The sequence below is a fragment of the Podarcis vaucheri genome (assembly GCF_965113315.1).
Source record: "Podarcis vaucheri genome assembly, chromosome: 3".
Lineage (NCBI taxonomy): Eukaryota > Metazoa > Chordata > Lepidosauria > Squamata > Lacertidae > Podarcis > Podarcis vaucheri.
In genome coordinates this window covers 58,086,626-58,106,137 of record NC_138761.1, presented here as the reverse complement: position 1 = coordinate 58,106,137, position 19,512 = coordinate 58,086,626, and the positions used below count along the sequence as shown (strand labels likewise).

At 40.1% G+C, this 19,512-nt stretch overlaps 1 protein-coding gene across 1 annotated transcript in view; it reads left to right on the top strand.

The window, feature by feature from the left end:
- The window catches only part of MYCT1 (MYC target 1), a 47,381-nt gene extending 28,255 nt beyond the window's left edge, over positions 1–19,126 (top strand). Inside the window, exons 2-8 of the mRNA XM_082215355.1 lie at positions 7,338–7,707; positions 9,362–9,482; positions 13,701–13,841; positions 14,125–14,229; positions 15,498–15,635; positions 16,142–16,262; positions 18,750–19,126. Coding sequence (XP_082071481.1) covers positions 9,376–9,482; positions 13,701–13,841; positions 14,125–14,229; positions 15,498–15,635; positions 16,142–16,262; positions 18,750–18,758 — 621 coding nt within the window. The 5' untranslated portion in view covers positions 7,338–7,707; positions 9,362–9,375 and the 3' untranslated portion in view covers positions 18,759–19,126. The remainder of the gene's footprint in view (positions 1–7,337; positions 7,708–9,361; positions 9,483–13,700; positions 13,842–14,124; positions 14,230–15,497; positions 15,636–16,141; positions 16,263–18,749) is intronic.
- Positions 19,127–19,512: the final 386 nt, after the last annotated feature.

Below are 19,512 nucleotides of genomic sequence, written 5' to 3'. Positions count from 1 at the left end.
ACATCAAGTTGCTAGCAAAGTCTATTCAAACTCCTGAATGGATGCCTTCAAGCTAATGATGGTACAGGAGGCAGCCAAAGAGACGGCCACTTCAGTTAACCGCTCACTGTCTCAAGTCATTCACCCTTTTGTTAAGCAGAACACACACAGAGCGAGAAACTAATGGGATGACCACGTTTTAGCCATTTCTCACTAGGATGGTCAAGGTGAGAAAGGGGTAGGCCACTGTTCATTTTAAATTCCCTCCCTTTCCTGCTAGAAAGAATGTTATTTTTAAAACCCCAGATTCCCAGTAGGCAGCTGGCTCTGCTGACAGGCAGCTATCTCTTCCAGCCCCAACAGGACAGAACTTACACAGTGCTCCCCAAGACTCAGCACACTTCCACTTCACTTTAAGAACAGGTATACTTTCCTTCCTCCCCCTTTATACTTCTAGCTAGGGTTTATGGCAAAATTGTCATGTCTCCATTCCTGTAGGGAATCCATCACTCTTCAGATGTTGCAGGAGTTGCTGCCTGCTTAAACTGCAGTTTTTGCAATTTAAATAGTCACTTTTATTTCATGTAATCATAGAATCATAAAGCTGTAATGTTGGAAGGGACCCTGAGGATCATTCTAGTCCAACCCCCTGCAATACAGCTGTCCCATATGGGGATCAAACCTGCAACCTTGGTGTTATGAGCACCGTGCTCTAACCAACTGAGCTATCCAGGCTCAAACAAGCTTTCTTTATTCCTCTGTGTGTGAGCTTCTTGGGGACATATGGTTAAAAGTAAAACACATACTCATAAACAAGTGTGCATTATAACTTCAGCAGAAGATCCTAAACCTCTCAGCAGTGTGTATATACACAGACATGAGTGCCGGTTGTGCACATGTGAATCCAGGTACACTCTTGTAAGAAGACCATGGGCTGCAAATCAAGGGTTAGTTTCAGGAATCAGTGTTTCCTCCCTTTTTATTTCTTCATATAAAGCTGTTACACTACACTTCTATTCACTCTCCCACTCCATTCTATTCTGTGAATAACCCTGTGAAGTTTTTTGGGTTGAGAATGAGGGACTGAGCCAAGGTCACATACTGTAGTCAGCTTTATGACTGAGTGGGTTTTCCTGTTGCATGTACAGTGAGGCAGACTATTAGTGCTTCTAGATAGGGGTTTATTTAATATTGCAGGTGAGTATTCGGATACCTCAAACGGGTTAAAAATAATAATCTTAAATACGCATTAGATTTTCCTGTGAAGGATAAATCCAGATTAATTGGGGAAGTGGGAATATAAAGTGCTGGCATTTTGATGCAGACAACACCATGTGGATTATAAAAAAAAAAAAACTTGCATGAATGAGCAGCAAGCATCTCAGCACAGGGTTTGCAAGCACGCTATATCTAATTCAAAACATGTTTCCTTCATAAACTGTGGTCTGGTGGGCTTATGAAAGGATCTGTTTTGTGTTGGTGTTGATGTTAGTAGGGCAAGGCAAAAAATTGTTTCAGATAAGGGGAAGGAGTAGTCAGCTGATAAATATCACCTTGTGATAAGTAAGATTTCACAGGGGAACAGGGACATAGCATCTTGCCAGAGATTTGAGAAAATGGATCGAGAGTCTTTCACATTTAAACTAGAAATGTTTTAATGGCCATCAACCCTAATAAAAAGTGTTATGGGAAGCCAAAATTAGATTAGGAAGTTATTTCTTTTCACCGCAAGGTGGTGCTCTCGTGCCAATGTTGAACCACCATGTTCTCAAGCCATAAAACTCTGAACTCCGTTTTGTGGTTGCTATAGTAGGCCTGTGACTTTTCTCAGAATAGAGAATTGAATTGTATGGTGTCTACATAAAGCAGAACATGTGACTATCACTTTTAAATATATGTTCCCTGAGCCACCTCCAAATAGCCAGTGCTATTCAGATTGATGCTCTCTTACAACCTTTCCTTCTCTTTGCTGTTTCATGTCTTCTTTCCCAGTGAGCAGGAAGTGCAGATTTACTAAGAAGAATCTAGTTATTTTTTCCTTATATTTATTCAAAAACAAACAAACAAATTCCAGCCCATTCCAGACACTTGGAAGTTTCTCACTAAAATGAATGGGAGGTACCTGGAGAGCTAAGCTGAACTTTCATACTGATGTACACCATGTTTAGATGTTTGCCACCACTCAACAGAAAGAGTCTTTTAATCTACCAGTGGATGTCATTAAACCATAACGCTAGATCAGTAGCCCTCTTCTCATTCAAAGCAGTGTGCACCAACCAGAGGATCAGATGCCCCCCAAAATCAGCTGCTGGGCACACAGAATCATACAAGAGTTGATCCTTCCATGCCCTTCTAGGCCACTGTGGGAAACAGCATGCCAGTTTGGATGTTTTGAGCCAGCAGGCCTCATCTCATGTTCTCACAAGAACTGCAGAAGAGCACTGCTTTGCTCTTACACTGTTTCCATTCACTTCAGTAGGTGGCTGAACTTTGAAGCTGCAAAAGGTGCAGAATTCAGTGGCCAAATGGCTGATGGGGACAAGATGGGTCTGAACACCTAACAGGACACCTGACGTCACTGCATTGGCTACCAGTTAGTTTCCAGGCCCAGTTCGAAGTGCTGGTTTTGACCGGCAAAGCCTTTTGTCGCTCAGGACCTCAATACTTCAAGGCCTGATTCTCCCCCCCCCCACACACACACACACCGTGTCCAGGAAAAAATGGGACAGCCCATTTTTTCTCACAAGATCACGATGGCCATTGTCAGTGCTGCAATCTCATGCACTCTTGCCCCACACACTTGCCCCCAAAGCGTTTTTTCCAGGGTTGCAATATTGTGTGGTGCCTCAAAATGCACCCCCCAAAAAGAGCTCTTGGGAGGGTGAGATTGTGGCATGGGTCATGTGACTTGGGAGTGCATCCCAGAAGAAACACACTTCGGTTTTTTATCTGAAAAAGTTGGATGAAATGACAAGAGCCAACCTGGACCCTGAATTCTTCATCCAAGGCCCTGTGTGTCCCCCACTGAGGGAGGTGCAGAGGGAGGAGACACAAGTATGGGCCTTCTCGGTGGTGGCTCCTCATTTATGGAATGCTTTCCCCAGGGAGGCTTACCTGGAACCATCACCATCTATTTTTAGACAACAGGCAAAAACATTCTTATTCACCCAAACTTTATTTGTGTGCTTATTTTTAATGGGGTTGGGTTGGTTCTGCTCTTTTATATATATTAATGGTGCATTTTAGATTGTTTTTATGCTTGTTTTTAATATTCATTTTTGTAAGTTGCTTTGAGTTCAGCTTTCTAAAAAAAAGAGAGAGAGACTAGTGTTTATAATAAATAATAGAACTTAGCTATGGACTAAGTACTTTGTTTGAGTCCTCCTATTTCAGCACCCTTTCCTATCCTCCTGCTCACTTTCTATATCCTACTTGTAAAGTTAAATATTAGGAAACTTAATGAAGAACAGGGTGACCACAGGAAACCGATGGCCTGTCCTGCCATCCCATGGCATGACTGTTTGTTTCCCAGCCAGTTACAGAGGAAGAAGGGGAACAAACTTCCTGGAATCAGTCCTTTCCAGGAACTCTGGTTTAAGTCACCCTGCTGTCATCCCAGAAAACAAATCCAGACAATTTCTTTTTGGGTTTAATTCATTTAATTTTTATGTAAGTGAATTAGAAAATGTGATTAAGGATTACTGAATATTCACCATCAGGTTTGCCTAAACTCGCAAATACATGAAACAGGGGAGAGATGGGAAATTTATTAGAAGGAAGAGGAAATGGTAATATCTTCCACATTTATTGGGTTTGGGGGCTATGAGTCTTATGTGATTTACTTTTGAGCAAGTCATCTTAAATTTCAGTGGCATTTGCTCATGAGCAGATGGGTTATGATTTGGAAATCTCTGGATAAAGATCAGGAGAAATTAGCTTGGTTTAAGAGTGAGAAGAAACAGCTCTATTCAGTGGAAATTAAACATTGTTTCTATTAATGCTCAAATGTTCCATGGAACCAATGGAACTTTAATTTTGGCTGGATCATGCCTCGTACATAATCCACAACTGACCAAGTGATGGTTGTTTGCTGCAATCTTTCCACTTTCCTGCCCTTTGGATGGGTGTTACATAAGAAACATTAAAAGGAAAATGCCTGCGGACAAACTCTTTGGATTATCCAACCCTTGGCACAGCCTTAAACCGACAAAACAGCTAAGAGAGCCTCATTTGAATGTCTTCTACCTCCTCCCACATTCGATCCTTCCATTGTATACCATCTAGCTTGATTAAAATTACTGGAAAGTTTAACATGCAGATAGTGATATTTTTGTTGGCCCAATAAAGTTATTGCCCTAATATGAATTTTGGATTATTTCTTACAGGTCAACATGGCTATCTTTACTTTTTGAAACTTTATGCTATTTATATACCTCTCATTGTCCCCACTGAGCCTCGGATTCAGAGCAGGAGTGGGAGACTTTGGAGGACAAGGACTCAGATGGAGAGATGAGACAATGCAGCCTTGCCCATTTGGCTAACATCCCCTCTAGATGCACCTAATCTTGGACTCTTGAGCCTTGGTTGTTTCTCTTGGACTGGAATTATAGTTGCTACTCCTCTGCCTTGTTAAAGCACCTAGTCTGGTATTTGCTCTTCCCTAGCCACTTGGTCTGTGCTATTAGACTGCTATAATGAAGGTTTGTAAAAACCTTTTTAAAGGCACATGTCTGCAGCTGTTTAAAAATGTCTGGGTTGCCAAGGCACACAAAGTGCTCTGGAAGTCTGTGCTTAGACTTCGTCCCACCATCGAACCTTGCCTTGCCGGAGCCCTCCAATGCACCCCGCCTCTCTAATTGGGATAGTACAAATCTTTGTACAAAATATACTTTGTAGAAGAAACCTATGTAGCCACATCCTTTGCAGAAGAAACCTGTTGCCTATGCTTAATGCATAAATCATGTGTAAGCCTACAAAATGTGGTGGGAATATAAAGACAGAGAATGCAGCAGGAGTGGTCAATGCAGTGGTTTGGGGTTCCAGAGGCATCCACCTGACAGTGGCATCGCTGCCGCTTACCAAGACTGTGGGGGAGGTGGCCCTGGCAAGGCTGGGGCTGCATGGGTGCTCCTGCTGCTGTGCCTTCAGAGCCCCAGCCTTGCTGCTTATGAATTGCAAACTTCAATCCCCTGCCCCACTGCACTGACGGCTCCTGGAATGTAAATATCGGATTTGGCCCTTGAAGACTTTTTCTGCATATCTCCTAATACTGCATTTTCAAGTGACGTAAGATCTGTGCGTCACAGCTTAATAAACACTTCAACCTAAAATTGGGTTATTGTTTTAATTTTATATACTGTGATCTTTTTATGTGGACCTCCTTGAGACTTCCGGGTATAGGGAGGTATATAAATTCAAGAAGAAGAAGAAGAAGAAGAAGAAGAAGAAGAAGAAGAAGAAGAAGAAGCAGCAGCAGCCAGATGTTATTAGACTCCAACTCCCATTATCTTAACCAGTCAAGAAAGATGGATTTTAGGCACTACAGGATGAAAGCCATTCCCTCTGATCCCATAGTCATGATCCTTAAACTGTTGTTTATCATCACCTATTTACTAATTTCCCATTTCAAGACCACCCATCAACTGAAGTCCTCTGGATGGTTTACCAAACGTGATAAAATATGCAAATACAATGCATAAAACTCAGAGCCTGGCGTAAACCTCTTCCAAAAACAACATATAAAGTGGCCAACATAAAATGAACATATTGATATGAAATTATATACATAATATTATAAAATGAAAATATATTAATGCAAAGCTAATATGTTATTGGGGTGACCGTGGCTACTGAATGGTTGGGAAAAAGCACTTTGTACTTGGTCAGAGACCTGTGATGCCTGGCCAGCTTGCATACTGAGAGAAATAAAATTAAAACAACAGTTCCACCAAAGTAATGAAAGCAAACCTGGGGGGTGAGTATACACCTGTCTTCTAAAATTTGCTATTACAGAAACTGTTTCTTTCACTGTGCAAATGGTGATCAACTTGGAAGGCATAAACCTAGCTGTAGGAAATGTTAAAAATGTATGGGTGGGGGCCATAGGTGCCAACTCCCTGGGACCCTGGGTGCCTGAGCACCCACAAATTCCCCATGAAGGGGCTGGGCATCCACAAATTTTGATGCCAGGGCCATGCATGCTGCATGGCACACACAGCCCCAGGCACTCACAGTAGTGGGGCCAAGTTGGCACTCCTGGTTAGGATAAACCTCTAGGACAGATAGCCTGTTCTCTACATGCATGCTGGGAAATTGTCCTGCTGAACAGATATCTTTCAATTATGCTTATATTTCATATGTTACAAGCCACAGCCTTTGGAAGAGGATCTGAGGTGTGGCTCTGTTGAGCCCTCACTCAGATGAAGTAACATTTTTTGCTTCCAAGGCTGGGAATTTCATTGAAACTTAATAGGTCTATCTGGGGGGAATTTTTCACCTTACGAGTCGTTTCTCTTTTTCAGCACCAAGAATTGGCCTCATGTTCCATGTGTCTATCCCTTTACAATAAATAATGTTTAACCAGCTAATTCTGGGGAATCAGTGATACAAACAAACTAGAGAGTTAAATGTCAGCCATTATTTGGTTTAGTTTATGGGTACAAGTTTTGACTAATGCTTTATTAGCTGGGATTGTTGGAATGGGCAAACACGCTGGGTAAAATGAGAAAGAGAGAGGCAAGTAGTCCTGTCTTTGAAAAGAAAGGGTATTGAAAAGAAAGGATATCTGGCAGAGTGAAGAAATACGAATATATGAAAAGTAAAATATTAAAAAGGAACATCCTAGGTATTACCTGCTCCAGTGTAAAAATGTAGGAAATTCTACTAAGCAAAGCACTTAGGTTTGCTCTCTGTGTAATATGAAAATAACTTTTAGTATAGCCTGATGTTAAAATCAAACATACACAGTACTCAAACTTAGTTGTTCTTTGATCTGAGAATTTAGAAGTCAAAGACATAGTCGTATGTCTTGAAATTGATATCAGGATCTTCTGATATTTCTTGCTCATCTTTCAAAGACGTGTCGGGGAGCTCTGGCTTGGCAATTTCCCTGAAATTAAAAGAATTGGGGAGAGAAGAGACCCACTATGGGTAACTATGACTTAATGCTCTGGGTTTCTGTTTTATAAGTCCCATCTTCCTGAAAGCAGGATTTGTGTCTTAAAAGCTGCATTCTTTGCCCACTCCAGTGTTACTCGTGTTAAGTCATTCATCAATATAGCAATAAATCAATTTAAACAGAGAGGAGGCGGGGGGGGGGGCTTCCCATGAATTAAATATGAACTTCCTTTGTCTCACAGCATCCTGGACAAAACAATCACAGACATTTCCATTCATCCCCTTGGGAGTGTGACGTCTCCACCGTAACGTGATTGCTCTTTTTGAAGCGGAAAAGTGGTCCTGTGTATATAAACCCTATAAGATGAGGCTGCTTGAAAGGCTGCACAGAGTGCACTGAAGGGGGAGAGAGGCATTCGCCCAGGAAGGAGAGCTGCTGAAACTTCAGACCAGCAGTTAGAGGGAGCAGAAACGGACAGGCACTTTCCTTGGCACATTCCTGCTCAGCACCTGAGGAAGAAACTTGTGGATCAGCCAAGGAGCTGCCGAGGGAATTCAGCACTTCGGAAAGCTCCTAGTGTCACCTGCCTTTGAGGTTCCTCTTCTGGATTTGTAAGTAAAAGTTTTAGGAGTTTCCCTTTGTGGTGCTGGTAGATTTCAGTTCAGAGAAACACCAGACTAATGTTTGTTTGTGGCAAAAGAAATACGGCAAAAAAGTTTCTATGCACAGACTGGAAGCAAATCTTGTCGAGAGATAATTCTTCTTTTGATGCCTTTACTGATTAATCTCCCAGATAACTGAAGTTGTTTCCTTTGGCCTCAGGAAAAATAATCAGTATTTCAGATCCGCTCCTGCTTTTGATCTTACTTCCGGCTGTTATGCTTATGGGAGTCCCTGCTCAGAACTCTTTTTCTATTTTATTATCATAATTTTGTTTCTCTTTCTGCTTCTTCTTCTCCCTTATCCAGATTTCTAGAGTGTGAATTGTGTTGCACATGACCTTTCCTCTGAAATTGTCCACTTCAATTTCACATGGATTTTATTCTTAGCAACATTCTTGGTATCTGATGAAGGGAATGCAGCTCCCCCTTCCACACTGGGGGGGTGGGTTTGTGTGCAGTTGCTACTGTAAAACAATGAAAAGAGATGCCTTTGCATGAGAATGAATGAATTATCGTTACATCCATGTGAAATCCCTTTCCAGCTCATTAGTGCCTTGTCTCTAGTTCCAAAGCCCTTAAAGTGGAAGTTCTGGACCTGTTCCCAGTGAATTTCAACGGTATCGCCAAGTAACTGCTCCTGGGTTGCAAACAGCATTTATTTACTGTCTTGATTCAAAGCTGTAAAGAGGAACTGCACTTTTTGTCTTCAGCTGCGGTCCTGCGCACAGTTATCTGGCAGTGACTCTGATTGAGCAAAGTGGGACTTACTTCTGAGTAAACATGCTTGCTCTGTACATTTCATAAATTGTATGATTTTATATGCTGAATTATATGCATGGTGCATTTTCAGTTGTTAAAGCAGTAAAATACATTTAGGCTCAATAAGAAAGTAAGTCAGGTGGCAGAAATATCAAAGTTATATGGTCATATTTTAATACCAGACACAGGAAAATCACTATGAAAATCAAACTGATTTAAATTAACATTTTGACCCCAATATACTATTAACAAGGTGATTTCTTCTGTCAGTCTGTGTACCTATCTCCTTCTCTCTCTGCCGGCTTGCATGTCAACCCTCTGACTTTTTCTTAACTTAAGCTTCGCCGAAAGCTTCTAGGTAACTTATACTGTGTATCTCACCAAAATAAGCACTTTTAATGCATGAAGAAGTTGATCTGTCAAGGCAGCAAAGAATCATAGAACTGTAGACCTAGATGGTCATCTAGTCCAACCCCCTGCAACGAATGGTTGTTGTGATTCATCTTCTCATTCATACAAGAATCATCCATGCCTTTGCTACCAACTGCACATTACTTATCTCACAAGGAATCTGTCATAAGAAACTTATTTGCCTCTCTCAACCTTCTTGTTCAAGGACAATTCCTTAACACCAGGAATCCAAATGATTTTGCCCCATTAATAATATTTTAAATTAATATTTTTTTTAATATTTTGAAATGTGCCCTACAGTGGTCTTCCTTTGCCTATTCAGAATTACCAATTTCATGTTTATTAGGCCACCCTTTGCCATGTCTTTTTGTTTATGCAAAATTTGGGCATTGACAACAAGAGGTTAACATTTTTTAAAATTATCTTTGTCCAGGCAGGTCCACAGAGATGGAACATGGAAGTGGCCCCCAGCTTCTCCTCTCCTTTGCTCTCCTCTATGTTCTCTGCACTCAAGCACTCGCTTTACCTCCTCTGGGAACATACTCTGCTATGAGGTAAGGGTTGCTCCGGCTAAGCTTACCTAGAGAACAGCATGATTTGCAAATCCAACAGGAGATGCAGATGTCACAAAACTGTAACAAAAAAACCCCAAACCCTCCAGTTTGAAATGCTCTAATGCTGCCTACCTTGCAATGGCCAACCTGAATGTGCTTAGGAAAATTTGCAATATCATTTTACTTGGACTAGCCAAAAGGGAACTGAGCACTTTTTTGAAAACTTAACTTTGGGCATAGCTTGACTGGATATTTCATGTATGCTTTTATGTCTTTTGTTACTGACTCTCAGTGTTTCATGCGTAAGAGACTAGAAATAGCTGAATAGTTCAATACAAATGAACAGGAAGAAATGAGGACATATTTACTTGGCAGTAACTTTGATAGATGTTAGTCCAAAATGTTCATCAAATTATTCAGTTCAGTGCCCTTGAAAAATCATTGAGATTCCTTGCATGCAATGGAAGTGCATCTGCAACTTTGCAATACCTAGCCAAAGAGTGAAAATGCGATGGCTCTCTTTACCATTTGCTTTATCTGTTTTACTTCCATGCCATCCTTTTAACCCAGCCTTCTCCAACATAGAGCTCTCCATATGTTCTTGGACTACAGCTCCCATCCTCCCTGACCACTGGCCATGCCGGCTGGGGCTGATGGAGTCTGAAATATCTGGAAAGCCCCAGGTTAGGGAAGGTTGTTTCAGCATTCGTTATTACTGTGTTGAAATTGCTGTTGTAAGCTTGGTGTGTTCTAGGATCCATGCCCAGAGCGGCTGGGGTACAATAAATCATCATCATAATCATCACCATCCTTCTCCTCCTCAAAGGCCTGACTTTTAGCTTCCAAGGGTCCTCTCCTTATGAGAGGATGCAGGTATACACACACACAGCAAGAAGTGGGGACAGAGAAAAACAGTCAGGTGTATTTCAAAGCAATCTGTCCCAGGGATAAAAGATAGCTCTTTAATAAGCATTTGACATAGACGTGGATATTCTTAAAACCATACATGTTTACTGCCTGGTTACATATTAAAACTCAGAGAAAAATGTTTAGTAAATAAAACCAAGAGGCATGTTGCCTGAACACTATCTACATATTCCAGCCACAACAGGAGAATCTTTAGAAACTAACTAGAAGATTCATCCATTCCATCTTCGTTCAAAAGCACTCAAGAGTCCTATTCATACAGTATACGGTAATAAACTCACCTATAAGTGAGGTGGGATCACACTGGCAGATCCAGCACCACAACCTACATAATCTCAACTGAATATCTAAAAGTAAAACAGAGCGCCAAAATAAAACTTTGTTTTATAACAGACAACAAGACCTTGTGTATATCAAGCAAAGTCTGTCCTAAGCCTCCTGACTGCTCTTCTGCCAGGAGACATAAAACCTCTAGCTTTAGTTCAGCTTCCATTACTACAAATGTTTAATATGGACTATTATATGGAAGAAGAATATAAATCCAGATCAACATGTCCACAATTATTGGTTGCATTCATACTCTTAATGGCGGTTATCATGAGCTGCTTGAGTATTAGCACTCAACAGTCTAGGGTCTAGCCTAGTTTAGCGGTCATTAGCAGTGAATGCCAGCCAACTAAATGTCCAGCTTCAGAAGCACATTTATGCTCTAATAGCTTGTTAATAGGCAAGATGAAAGGCGTTCTTGTTGAATTGTGCTTTTGAGAATGGCACTCGTCTGTCAGAAACAATTTGGGTCATTCAAAAGAGGATCCAGATATTCTTGTGTTTACCATTAGATCATGATTAGGACTGACAGAATGGAATTCCATACAAAGAGACAGCCAGGTTGAAGTGAAACATAGGTAATATTCATCAAGTGATTTTCCATCACAACTACCTTGGTATTTAGTCCGTGATAAGAGGAACATATTACTCAGGGGTGAGGAACCTGTTGCTCCCTGGATGGTATTCAACTATCTGGTATTCAACCTCTGCCTATGCTGACCTGGGCTGATAAAATTTTTGAGTCCAATAACTTATGAAAGGCCATCGGTCTCTCATATATGACTTAAAATATTTTTTGCAACCCTGTACTTGAAACAGACATCTTATAGAACATAATCGTAAACTCAGACATCAAATCAACGCAAAACCATCATTACAAAGGACTTTATAGCATGTCTATGTATTAAACACATTGGAAAATTCATAACTGAAGCAGTTCTAGAATCAAAGGGCTGGAAGAATCTTAAAGTGGGCATCATAGATTATATGTTTGCTATAAGTAGCACTCAGTATTGTCCATGGATCTTACCTCAGAAAGAATTTTATGTTGAAGAATCCTTAGGAGAAAAATGGCTTTTATTAAAGCCTTTTCTGAGAAAATTTGGGAAAACAAGTGCTGGGGGTTACTTCCACCTCTTACCAACCCCCAGGAGCTTCAAGATCCCATTGTGTATTTTAAGTGAGCATTAAATGTCCCCCAACTCATGTTTTTTATTAGCAGAAACATGACTTTCAACATCATATCAGAACTAGGACGCTCTCTTCCTTTAGTCACATCACATATTAGTTTTAGAATTTATGCAGGTTATTGGGATGGGTGATTGTTGAGAGTGAGGGAGGGTGAATGTGTCCAGGTGGTGGTTGACTGAGGAATTTTGGTGGGGACTGAGTGGAATGGATCTTGATTTATCTGCTTTATATATGGTATTATTTAATTTTGGTGTTTAATTTCCTTTGTAAACTGCTTTATGATCGATTCTGATAAAAAGTGGTATACAAATACTTGAAATGAAAAGATAAAAGCAGGAAGGAATATGGAACTAGTCATCTCAAGCCAGAGATGGTTGTCAGTTTCACAGAAAAAAGTTAGCAGATATTCAAACAACAATCTTTCTGATCTTAGGTTTTTTTTACTTTTTTTTTTTTTTACTTCCTGTATATATCCGATTGGGTCACGTATTCAGTCCTGAACAGTTCAGTGTGATTACCTTGTGGTTAATAGTTGGCATGCTATGAATCACTTTGTCCAACCATTGTTTCAAAACATCTGTTACAATTAAATTGTTTTATTGATTTGTCATTTGAGATTATCATTCATTTGAGATTATCTATTGGCTACAGTTGTCAAATCAGCCCTGGGAAGCCAAATGTTTGGCCAATTCAGACACAATTCAGTGATGTTTGAAGGTTCCCCAAACTTGTCAGGTAAATTATCCAAAGAGACTGCTGGCTGGGGGTTTGATTTTATGAAGAACAGCATCAGCAAACTGAGGAGGCTTCTTGTTTACATTTGTGTATTCGTACAAGGAAACATTCTTTTACTTACAGAAAGCCTTTGGGGGCTCTGTAAGATCCTTTGAAGAAATGGAGCTTCTTCAATTGTATAAGATTGCTGGAGCTTGATAACAGGGTGGTCTGGTGAAATGGAGGACAGAACTTCGACACTTTTAATAGTGTAGAAGAGGGAAATTTGGCAGGAACAGCTTATTATGCTACCTACATGTGCTAGAATTCCCTCCTCTACACAACTGTTAATGGTATAGGAATCCTGTCCTCTTTTTTACCTGGTCACCATACTTAAACCATGGCATTTGACTTTTGCATAGTGTTCTAATTTCCCTTGTCCTGCTCCCATCATCATGTTTGAGGTTTATCAATATAACACCACAGGGACTGCCATGTGCACGCATTTATACAATAAGTTAAATTACAGACTGAAGCTGCAATGCTATAAACATGCACCTGGGAGTTGGTCCATTTGTGGTCAATAGGACTTCTCAGCAGACATGAATAGGATTGCACTATAAAAATCTCCTTTTCGCACTGAAACTCCCTTAGGTCATTTACTATGGTTGTGATCAACTGAAGTTAACTACTTTGAAGTCCCCTTGATTTGAATGGGAGAGCTTAGTGTACCTAAATCTATCCCATTGGCAAGACCATGTTTTCTGTATTATCTTATCAGCACATAATGAAATCATTCTGCATTTATAGCTGTTCATTGTGAAGTCTGTACTGAAATAATTAAAAGAGTAGGGACATCTGCATGATATGGACACAGTTTTAAAATATCTGCAGTTGTGACTAATATTCTTCATTGTCATAATGAATGAGAATAATGATTTCATTTATGAATTGCTTACTATAGGCATCTTATAATAATAGTCAATCTTAACCTGGGAGGCGATTGTAAGAATTCTCTAGCATCTTCAAACATTGTTTTCTTTTTCTCTTCTTCACTAGATTAGGAAACAGAATGCCATTTGATGGGGCAAGTGAATCTGATCATTCTCAAGGCTCATTAAAATCTGATGCTGACATTTTGCAAACTACACTACCTGAGAATGACAAGTTCTATTATGATGTGTACAGAGCTATGGATAGGTAAGGCATTTTTTTAAAAAATAATAATCTAATAATCATTGCAAATCTGAATACTGAACTGCTTGTAATTTTACTGAGGCTTTCTGACCATTCCTCTCTCCCTCTTTCATGGCCTTTAAGCTATGTTTGCATTACTAGAATTATGTGTTTGGAACTGTAAGGATCCACATATCTTTAGCTGCAGTAACTATATGGTTGTCTGTACATTAGCTGTTAACATGAAACTATATACAATCTTGAAAATGTAGGTCACAGCTTTTTACTGTAGGACTTTCAATTGCAGGAACACAAGACATGCCGATGGACTCTTCACAAGCGGCTACAGCAAACTTTTGGGTCAAATTTCGGCAAGAAAATATTTGGAATCGCTTATAGGAAAAAGAGTTGGGTTAGTAACTATTCCTCCTGTTTCCCAGACTCAGCTGGTTTCTCCTACATTCCTCTTAAAAACCCACATTCCACTATGTTTGAATTCAAACATTGATCATACGATCATCATGTGTTTGTATTTTGTTGGCATCTATCTCGGGAGACAATGGAGGAGTGCAACTTTGGGGGTGAAGCTGAATTGCTGGAGAGTTACAGTGCCTGCTGTGGGTGTAGAGACCGATGTGGGAGAGACATGGTTTGTTGCATCTGGGGCAGATGAAGTCATCTGGTTGTGCTGCTGCAGGTGCACCATGATGTTTCTTCTCTCTGCACTCCTTCCAGCACTCATTTCTCCTCTGATCACTGCTAGGAGGCCACCCTCAGTGTCTCCACTGTTCTGAAAGTGAAATCTGAAAGCCAAGTTTTTAAAGTTGGATATCCATAATTGGTACAAGCTTATCCATAACTGGTACAAGCAGTGTGCCAAATATGGTGGGAGGGATGTAGTCTTAGCTTTGCTTGCATAAAATCCCTGTTCAGTTTCTGATATCTTCTGTTGAAGAGTCAAAGAATCATAGAGTTGTAGAGTTGGAAGGGATCCCAAGGGTCATCTAGTCCAATGCAGGAATCCCAGCTAAAGCATCCTTGACAGATAGTAAAGAGACTGCTAGCTGGGAGAGCTACTGACAGTCAAAAGTATAAGGCAACTCCATTTCATATTATGCTGTATTTTATCCACCAAGCATTTGTCACTTCTTGTTTTGCTTGAAATCAATGAGAGATCCATGCTTATTTTGCACTGGTTTCAGTGGGGTTTCCAAGCATGCTTAACAGTGCAGGACAGAACTCAAAAGTATCTTTTCAATATTTATTACCACCAGATTCTTTTCAGAGTAAATTTGGTTTAGTCAACTAACTTTTACTCAGAGTAATCCATTATAATTAATGGCCATGGCTAACTTTGGCCCATTGATTTCAATTGGTCTATTCTGAGCAAACAATAGATGAAACACAACTGTAAGAGACAGTTACAATGCAATTCTATATATGCCTACTTAGAAGTAAAACCCTGGTGGGCTGGTGGGATTTGTAGTTCGGCAAAGATTCCCCACACCTGTGTTAAGAACATGGTCAAGAAATGAGGTCATTGTATTAATGTAGTAAAAGAAAAGTGAGAATAGACTTTCCATCAGTTACTTAGCTTTCAAGAAATACAACCTGTGGGTTTTGAAATTCTTGCATTTTGATTGGCTCGTGTATTAATTGCAAGTCTCTTTTATGTTCAAGAAATAACACTCCCCTTGATGAACAGACACCGCCAGTCAAACGCCATTCAGATGCTGTCTTTACTGACAACTACAGTCGCTTTCGAAAGCAGATGGCTGTGAAGAAATATTTGAACTCTGTTTTAACTGGGAAAAGAAGGTAGGAAGAAAGAGTGCACAAAAGACAGGTGGTTTTTTTTTTTTTAGAAGTCTCCAGCAGTGACGAGCTATTAACACAATCTTCCTTTTAACATATAGAAAAGTGCAAGCGACGTTGTATCACAGCGGCTTTCTTCTGAGGACAATTTATAACAAAAATAGCTTGAAAGAACAAAGATTGTGTACAGAAAGAAAGGGCATCATGATCCAGCCATATTTTTCCATGCTTTCTATAGAAGGCATGATTTAACTAAGAATATGAGAACTAACCCGCTTGTTCTCAAGCAGCAATTACATAATTATTAACTAAAACGTTCAGCATTATGCCTTGAGGTAAACTGATTTCTATAAAAGTGCTATACATTGTTTTGTATAATAAAGCTAGACAGGTTGAATCATTTTAATAAAGGCTAATGATGCAATAAAATGCAACAAAGGAGAAAGTTTCTAAGATGAATTCCAAGAAGAAGTAAATTAAACTAAATCTAAGCTTCTGCTCTGCCACAGTCAGGAAGAGCTAAACCCAGCCAGCCTTCGGGATGAAACGGAATTGCTTGACCCTGCCTTCTCCGAAAACTATGATGATGTCACTGTAGATGACCTTGAGCTTCTGAATCACCTCCCATTGGTAAGTCTGAACATCTTCCCAACCAGAGTAACCATCTTACGTTTATTATGTGCATAGTTCATATGTGCCACCAGGGTTTTCCAGAAAATTGCTCTTAATGACATGACTCCCATAGGGCATTTCTGTGGGAATCACATCACAGGAAGATAATTGCATGGATTAAATAACGATATTATCTGTGAAGTATTTCTAATGAAAATGAGTGGTTTGATAGTGTTAATTCACCTGGCTCACTTGGGTTTTCTCAGATTGTGTGTGCTAAGGCATGAAACCCAAACTGACTTGTTTAATTAGGGTGAATAGTACTGTGTCTCTGAGGATAACTGCACTGGCATTTATTTTAATTAAAACAAAAATAAGTCCACCCACACCTTTCCTCATACCTTTCTTGGCCTTCTGATTAGTTGAAATCTAAGTTGCTTCTGAATCTGACCATCTATTTAGTGGGTAAGCATAAAAAGATTCTTGGCCAGAAGTCTGGTTCATATTCGTATTAGTGACACTCACACTGTGGGCTGCTATTTACTAAGGCTGCAGTATGAACACAAGTTACCTGGGAGAAAGCCCCGTTGAATTCAAAGGAAGTTATTTCTCTGTAGACATGGGTAGGATTGTAGCCTAAGTGGGTCAAAAGAGGCACTGTGGGGAGGACGTTGACTTCTTATATCAGTGAGTACCGAGGATAATATGGGTAGATGGCATGCAATCAGTGTCAAACATAAAATGATTTTTACACTTATTAGAGTTTGAATTTATTGAAGTGAAGTTTTTTTTCCTGAAGGAGTCCTGTGAAACATAACTTGAGAGAAATTATGCATTTATTTAAATCATGCATCCCCATCCATCAACAGGAGTGGTCCATTTCAGGATGCCACTAAGTGTGCTCAGTCTCACTAGACTGTACTTTGGGGTTTTGCCCCCTTTGTTTTTTTGTTTAAAAGAAATAACCCCCACCCCTTTGTTCTTCTGCATAACTCTAAGCATCCTGCTACTTCTCGTTTCTACTTTGGCTCCAATCCTATTGGGCACTCAACCATCTGGGTTTGCTATTAGAGGAAATGATGCGTCTTATCATTCTTATCTTATTTTGTCATTGAGATGCTTAAAGACAAGCCCCTATATCTTATTGCAGCTCCTATTTGGGCAGTTAAATGACATTATTGGCCATGCCATGAAGATGATTTGATTTACCATGACATTTTCCCAAGGAGGTCTGCATTTGTACAAGTTTATTGTTGTCTACTGGCTAACAGCCCAACAACATGAGCCACTGTTGAACAACCAGGGATGGGAAAGCTGTGGCCCACCAGATGATGTCAGACTACAAGCCCTTTCATCCCTGACCATTGGTGCTGGTGGGAGTTGGAATTAGCAACATCTGGAGGTGCCACAGGTTTATCACCTCTTATACAAAGCCCACAGCATTGGAAGAGAGAGCCTTGTCTCTGGCTCCAGATCTTTCCTGAAAGCAAGGGCAACCATTAGTGATGCTGGCAAAAATATGAGGCCCCTGGATTGAATAGCCCTGATAGAAATACTAGAGGTTTGGACTTCTGTCCTTAACCAGGCAATGGACAAGGAATTTCAATAAGTTGCTTTCCAAGACTTAGCCCACGCCCTTGCCCTGGCTTCACTTCCATCTCCAGATCATACAACCAATTCTGTAGGCCAGCAGTAGGGAACATTTAACCCACCTGATGTTGCGGAACTACAACTCCCATCAGCCCCAGCAAGCATGGTCAATGGCCTGGGATGATGGGAGTTGTAGTTCAGCAATATCTAGAGCACCAAAGGCTGTCCACAGCTGCCACAGACCGTCAGTAGGAGAATATCCATTGATTAAGGTCCAGTTCCAGCTAAAGTCTTGGAGCTGACAAAACATAAGTCATGTTTAAAAGGTTTTTATCCTATTCACTGACCTAACTGGGTACAGTGCCTGTGTTTGCATATGGCTGCCACCTGAGCCACATCAGCCCCAAACATTTTGCTGCCTGAAATGATAGACAAAACTGCACTCCTGTTCCCACCCATTCCACCAGTTGACTTGTACTTCAACAATGATGATCTGATAGCTTCTTTGCTACACCTGAGGGTGGCCTGCTAGCTTGAGGAGCATAGAGCACAAAGAGCTCTGTTCTTCAAAAGAAAGGAATGCTCTGAGGGCTCAGCATAAGTGTCACGAAGTGGGAGACTGTTACATCAATTGAATACCATCAGAAGCATTGCAATAGCAATCATGGTTCATTTGATTTCTTTACCTATAGTGCAATCCTATACATCTACTCAAAAGTAAGTCCCAAAGAATTCAATGGGACTTACTCCCAGGTAAGTAGGCAAAAGACTGAGTGAGTCACTCAGACCCATTTCTAGCATATGCGCTGAGAACTTTTTTAAAATTCAGGATTACTGTATAACCTTTTAATAAGTGTTACCATCATTTTCTAAATTAATGTTTCTAAAGTACGTGTTATTTCTCTCTCTCTCTAGAATGTCTGAAGACAACTCCGTAAAAAGAAAAAACCCTGCAAAAAAATCCTAAAGATGAGATCAAACTATTTTTTTGAGTTTCTCATAGTATTTCAAAGAGATGATTTCCGTATTTAAACCAAAACAGATATATTGTGAAGTGAAAATTGTGATATTTTTGTTTCTTATATAATAAAAATGGATGTTTACACTGTAAATATTACTTTAGAGTGATCTACCTAAAGCTGTACATATGTATGCTAGTTTTAACTCACAACAAATCCTATGATCTCTTATGCTGTAAATCTGTTATTTTGATAACTGCATTTCAAAGAAAGACAAGCAACGCACAGGACAGAAAGTACATTAAACTGCTGCTTATGGCTGCATATACAAAATCACTGTATGCTGATTAATTGCTCCTTAGCACTTAAACTACTATCTTGAACTCATGAACTGGATGGGCAGAGAGTGAGCTTTCTCACTTTTTCAGTGCAGTGATGGGGATACGGCATGACTCCAAATGAATTAACTATATTCAAATTGCTGCTTCACTATACTTAGAATTGCCTAAGATGAAACTGGAGAGGGATATGTTGAAGAACTCTTCTAAAGCAAAATGTTGGTAGGAATTTAGGAGTGGTGGTGGTGAAATAGTTTTCAGTACAATTCATAACACATATCAGGTGCGTTTAATGTACCCCTAAGGTGCCATTGAACCCTCTTCTCCCTGCCAGCAAGATTCCAGACATATCCGGAGGGGTCTCCTAAGGCAAAATACCTG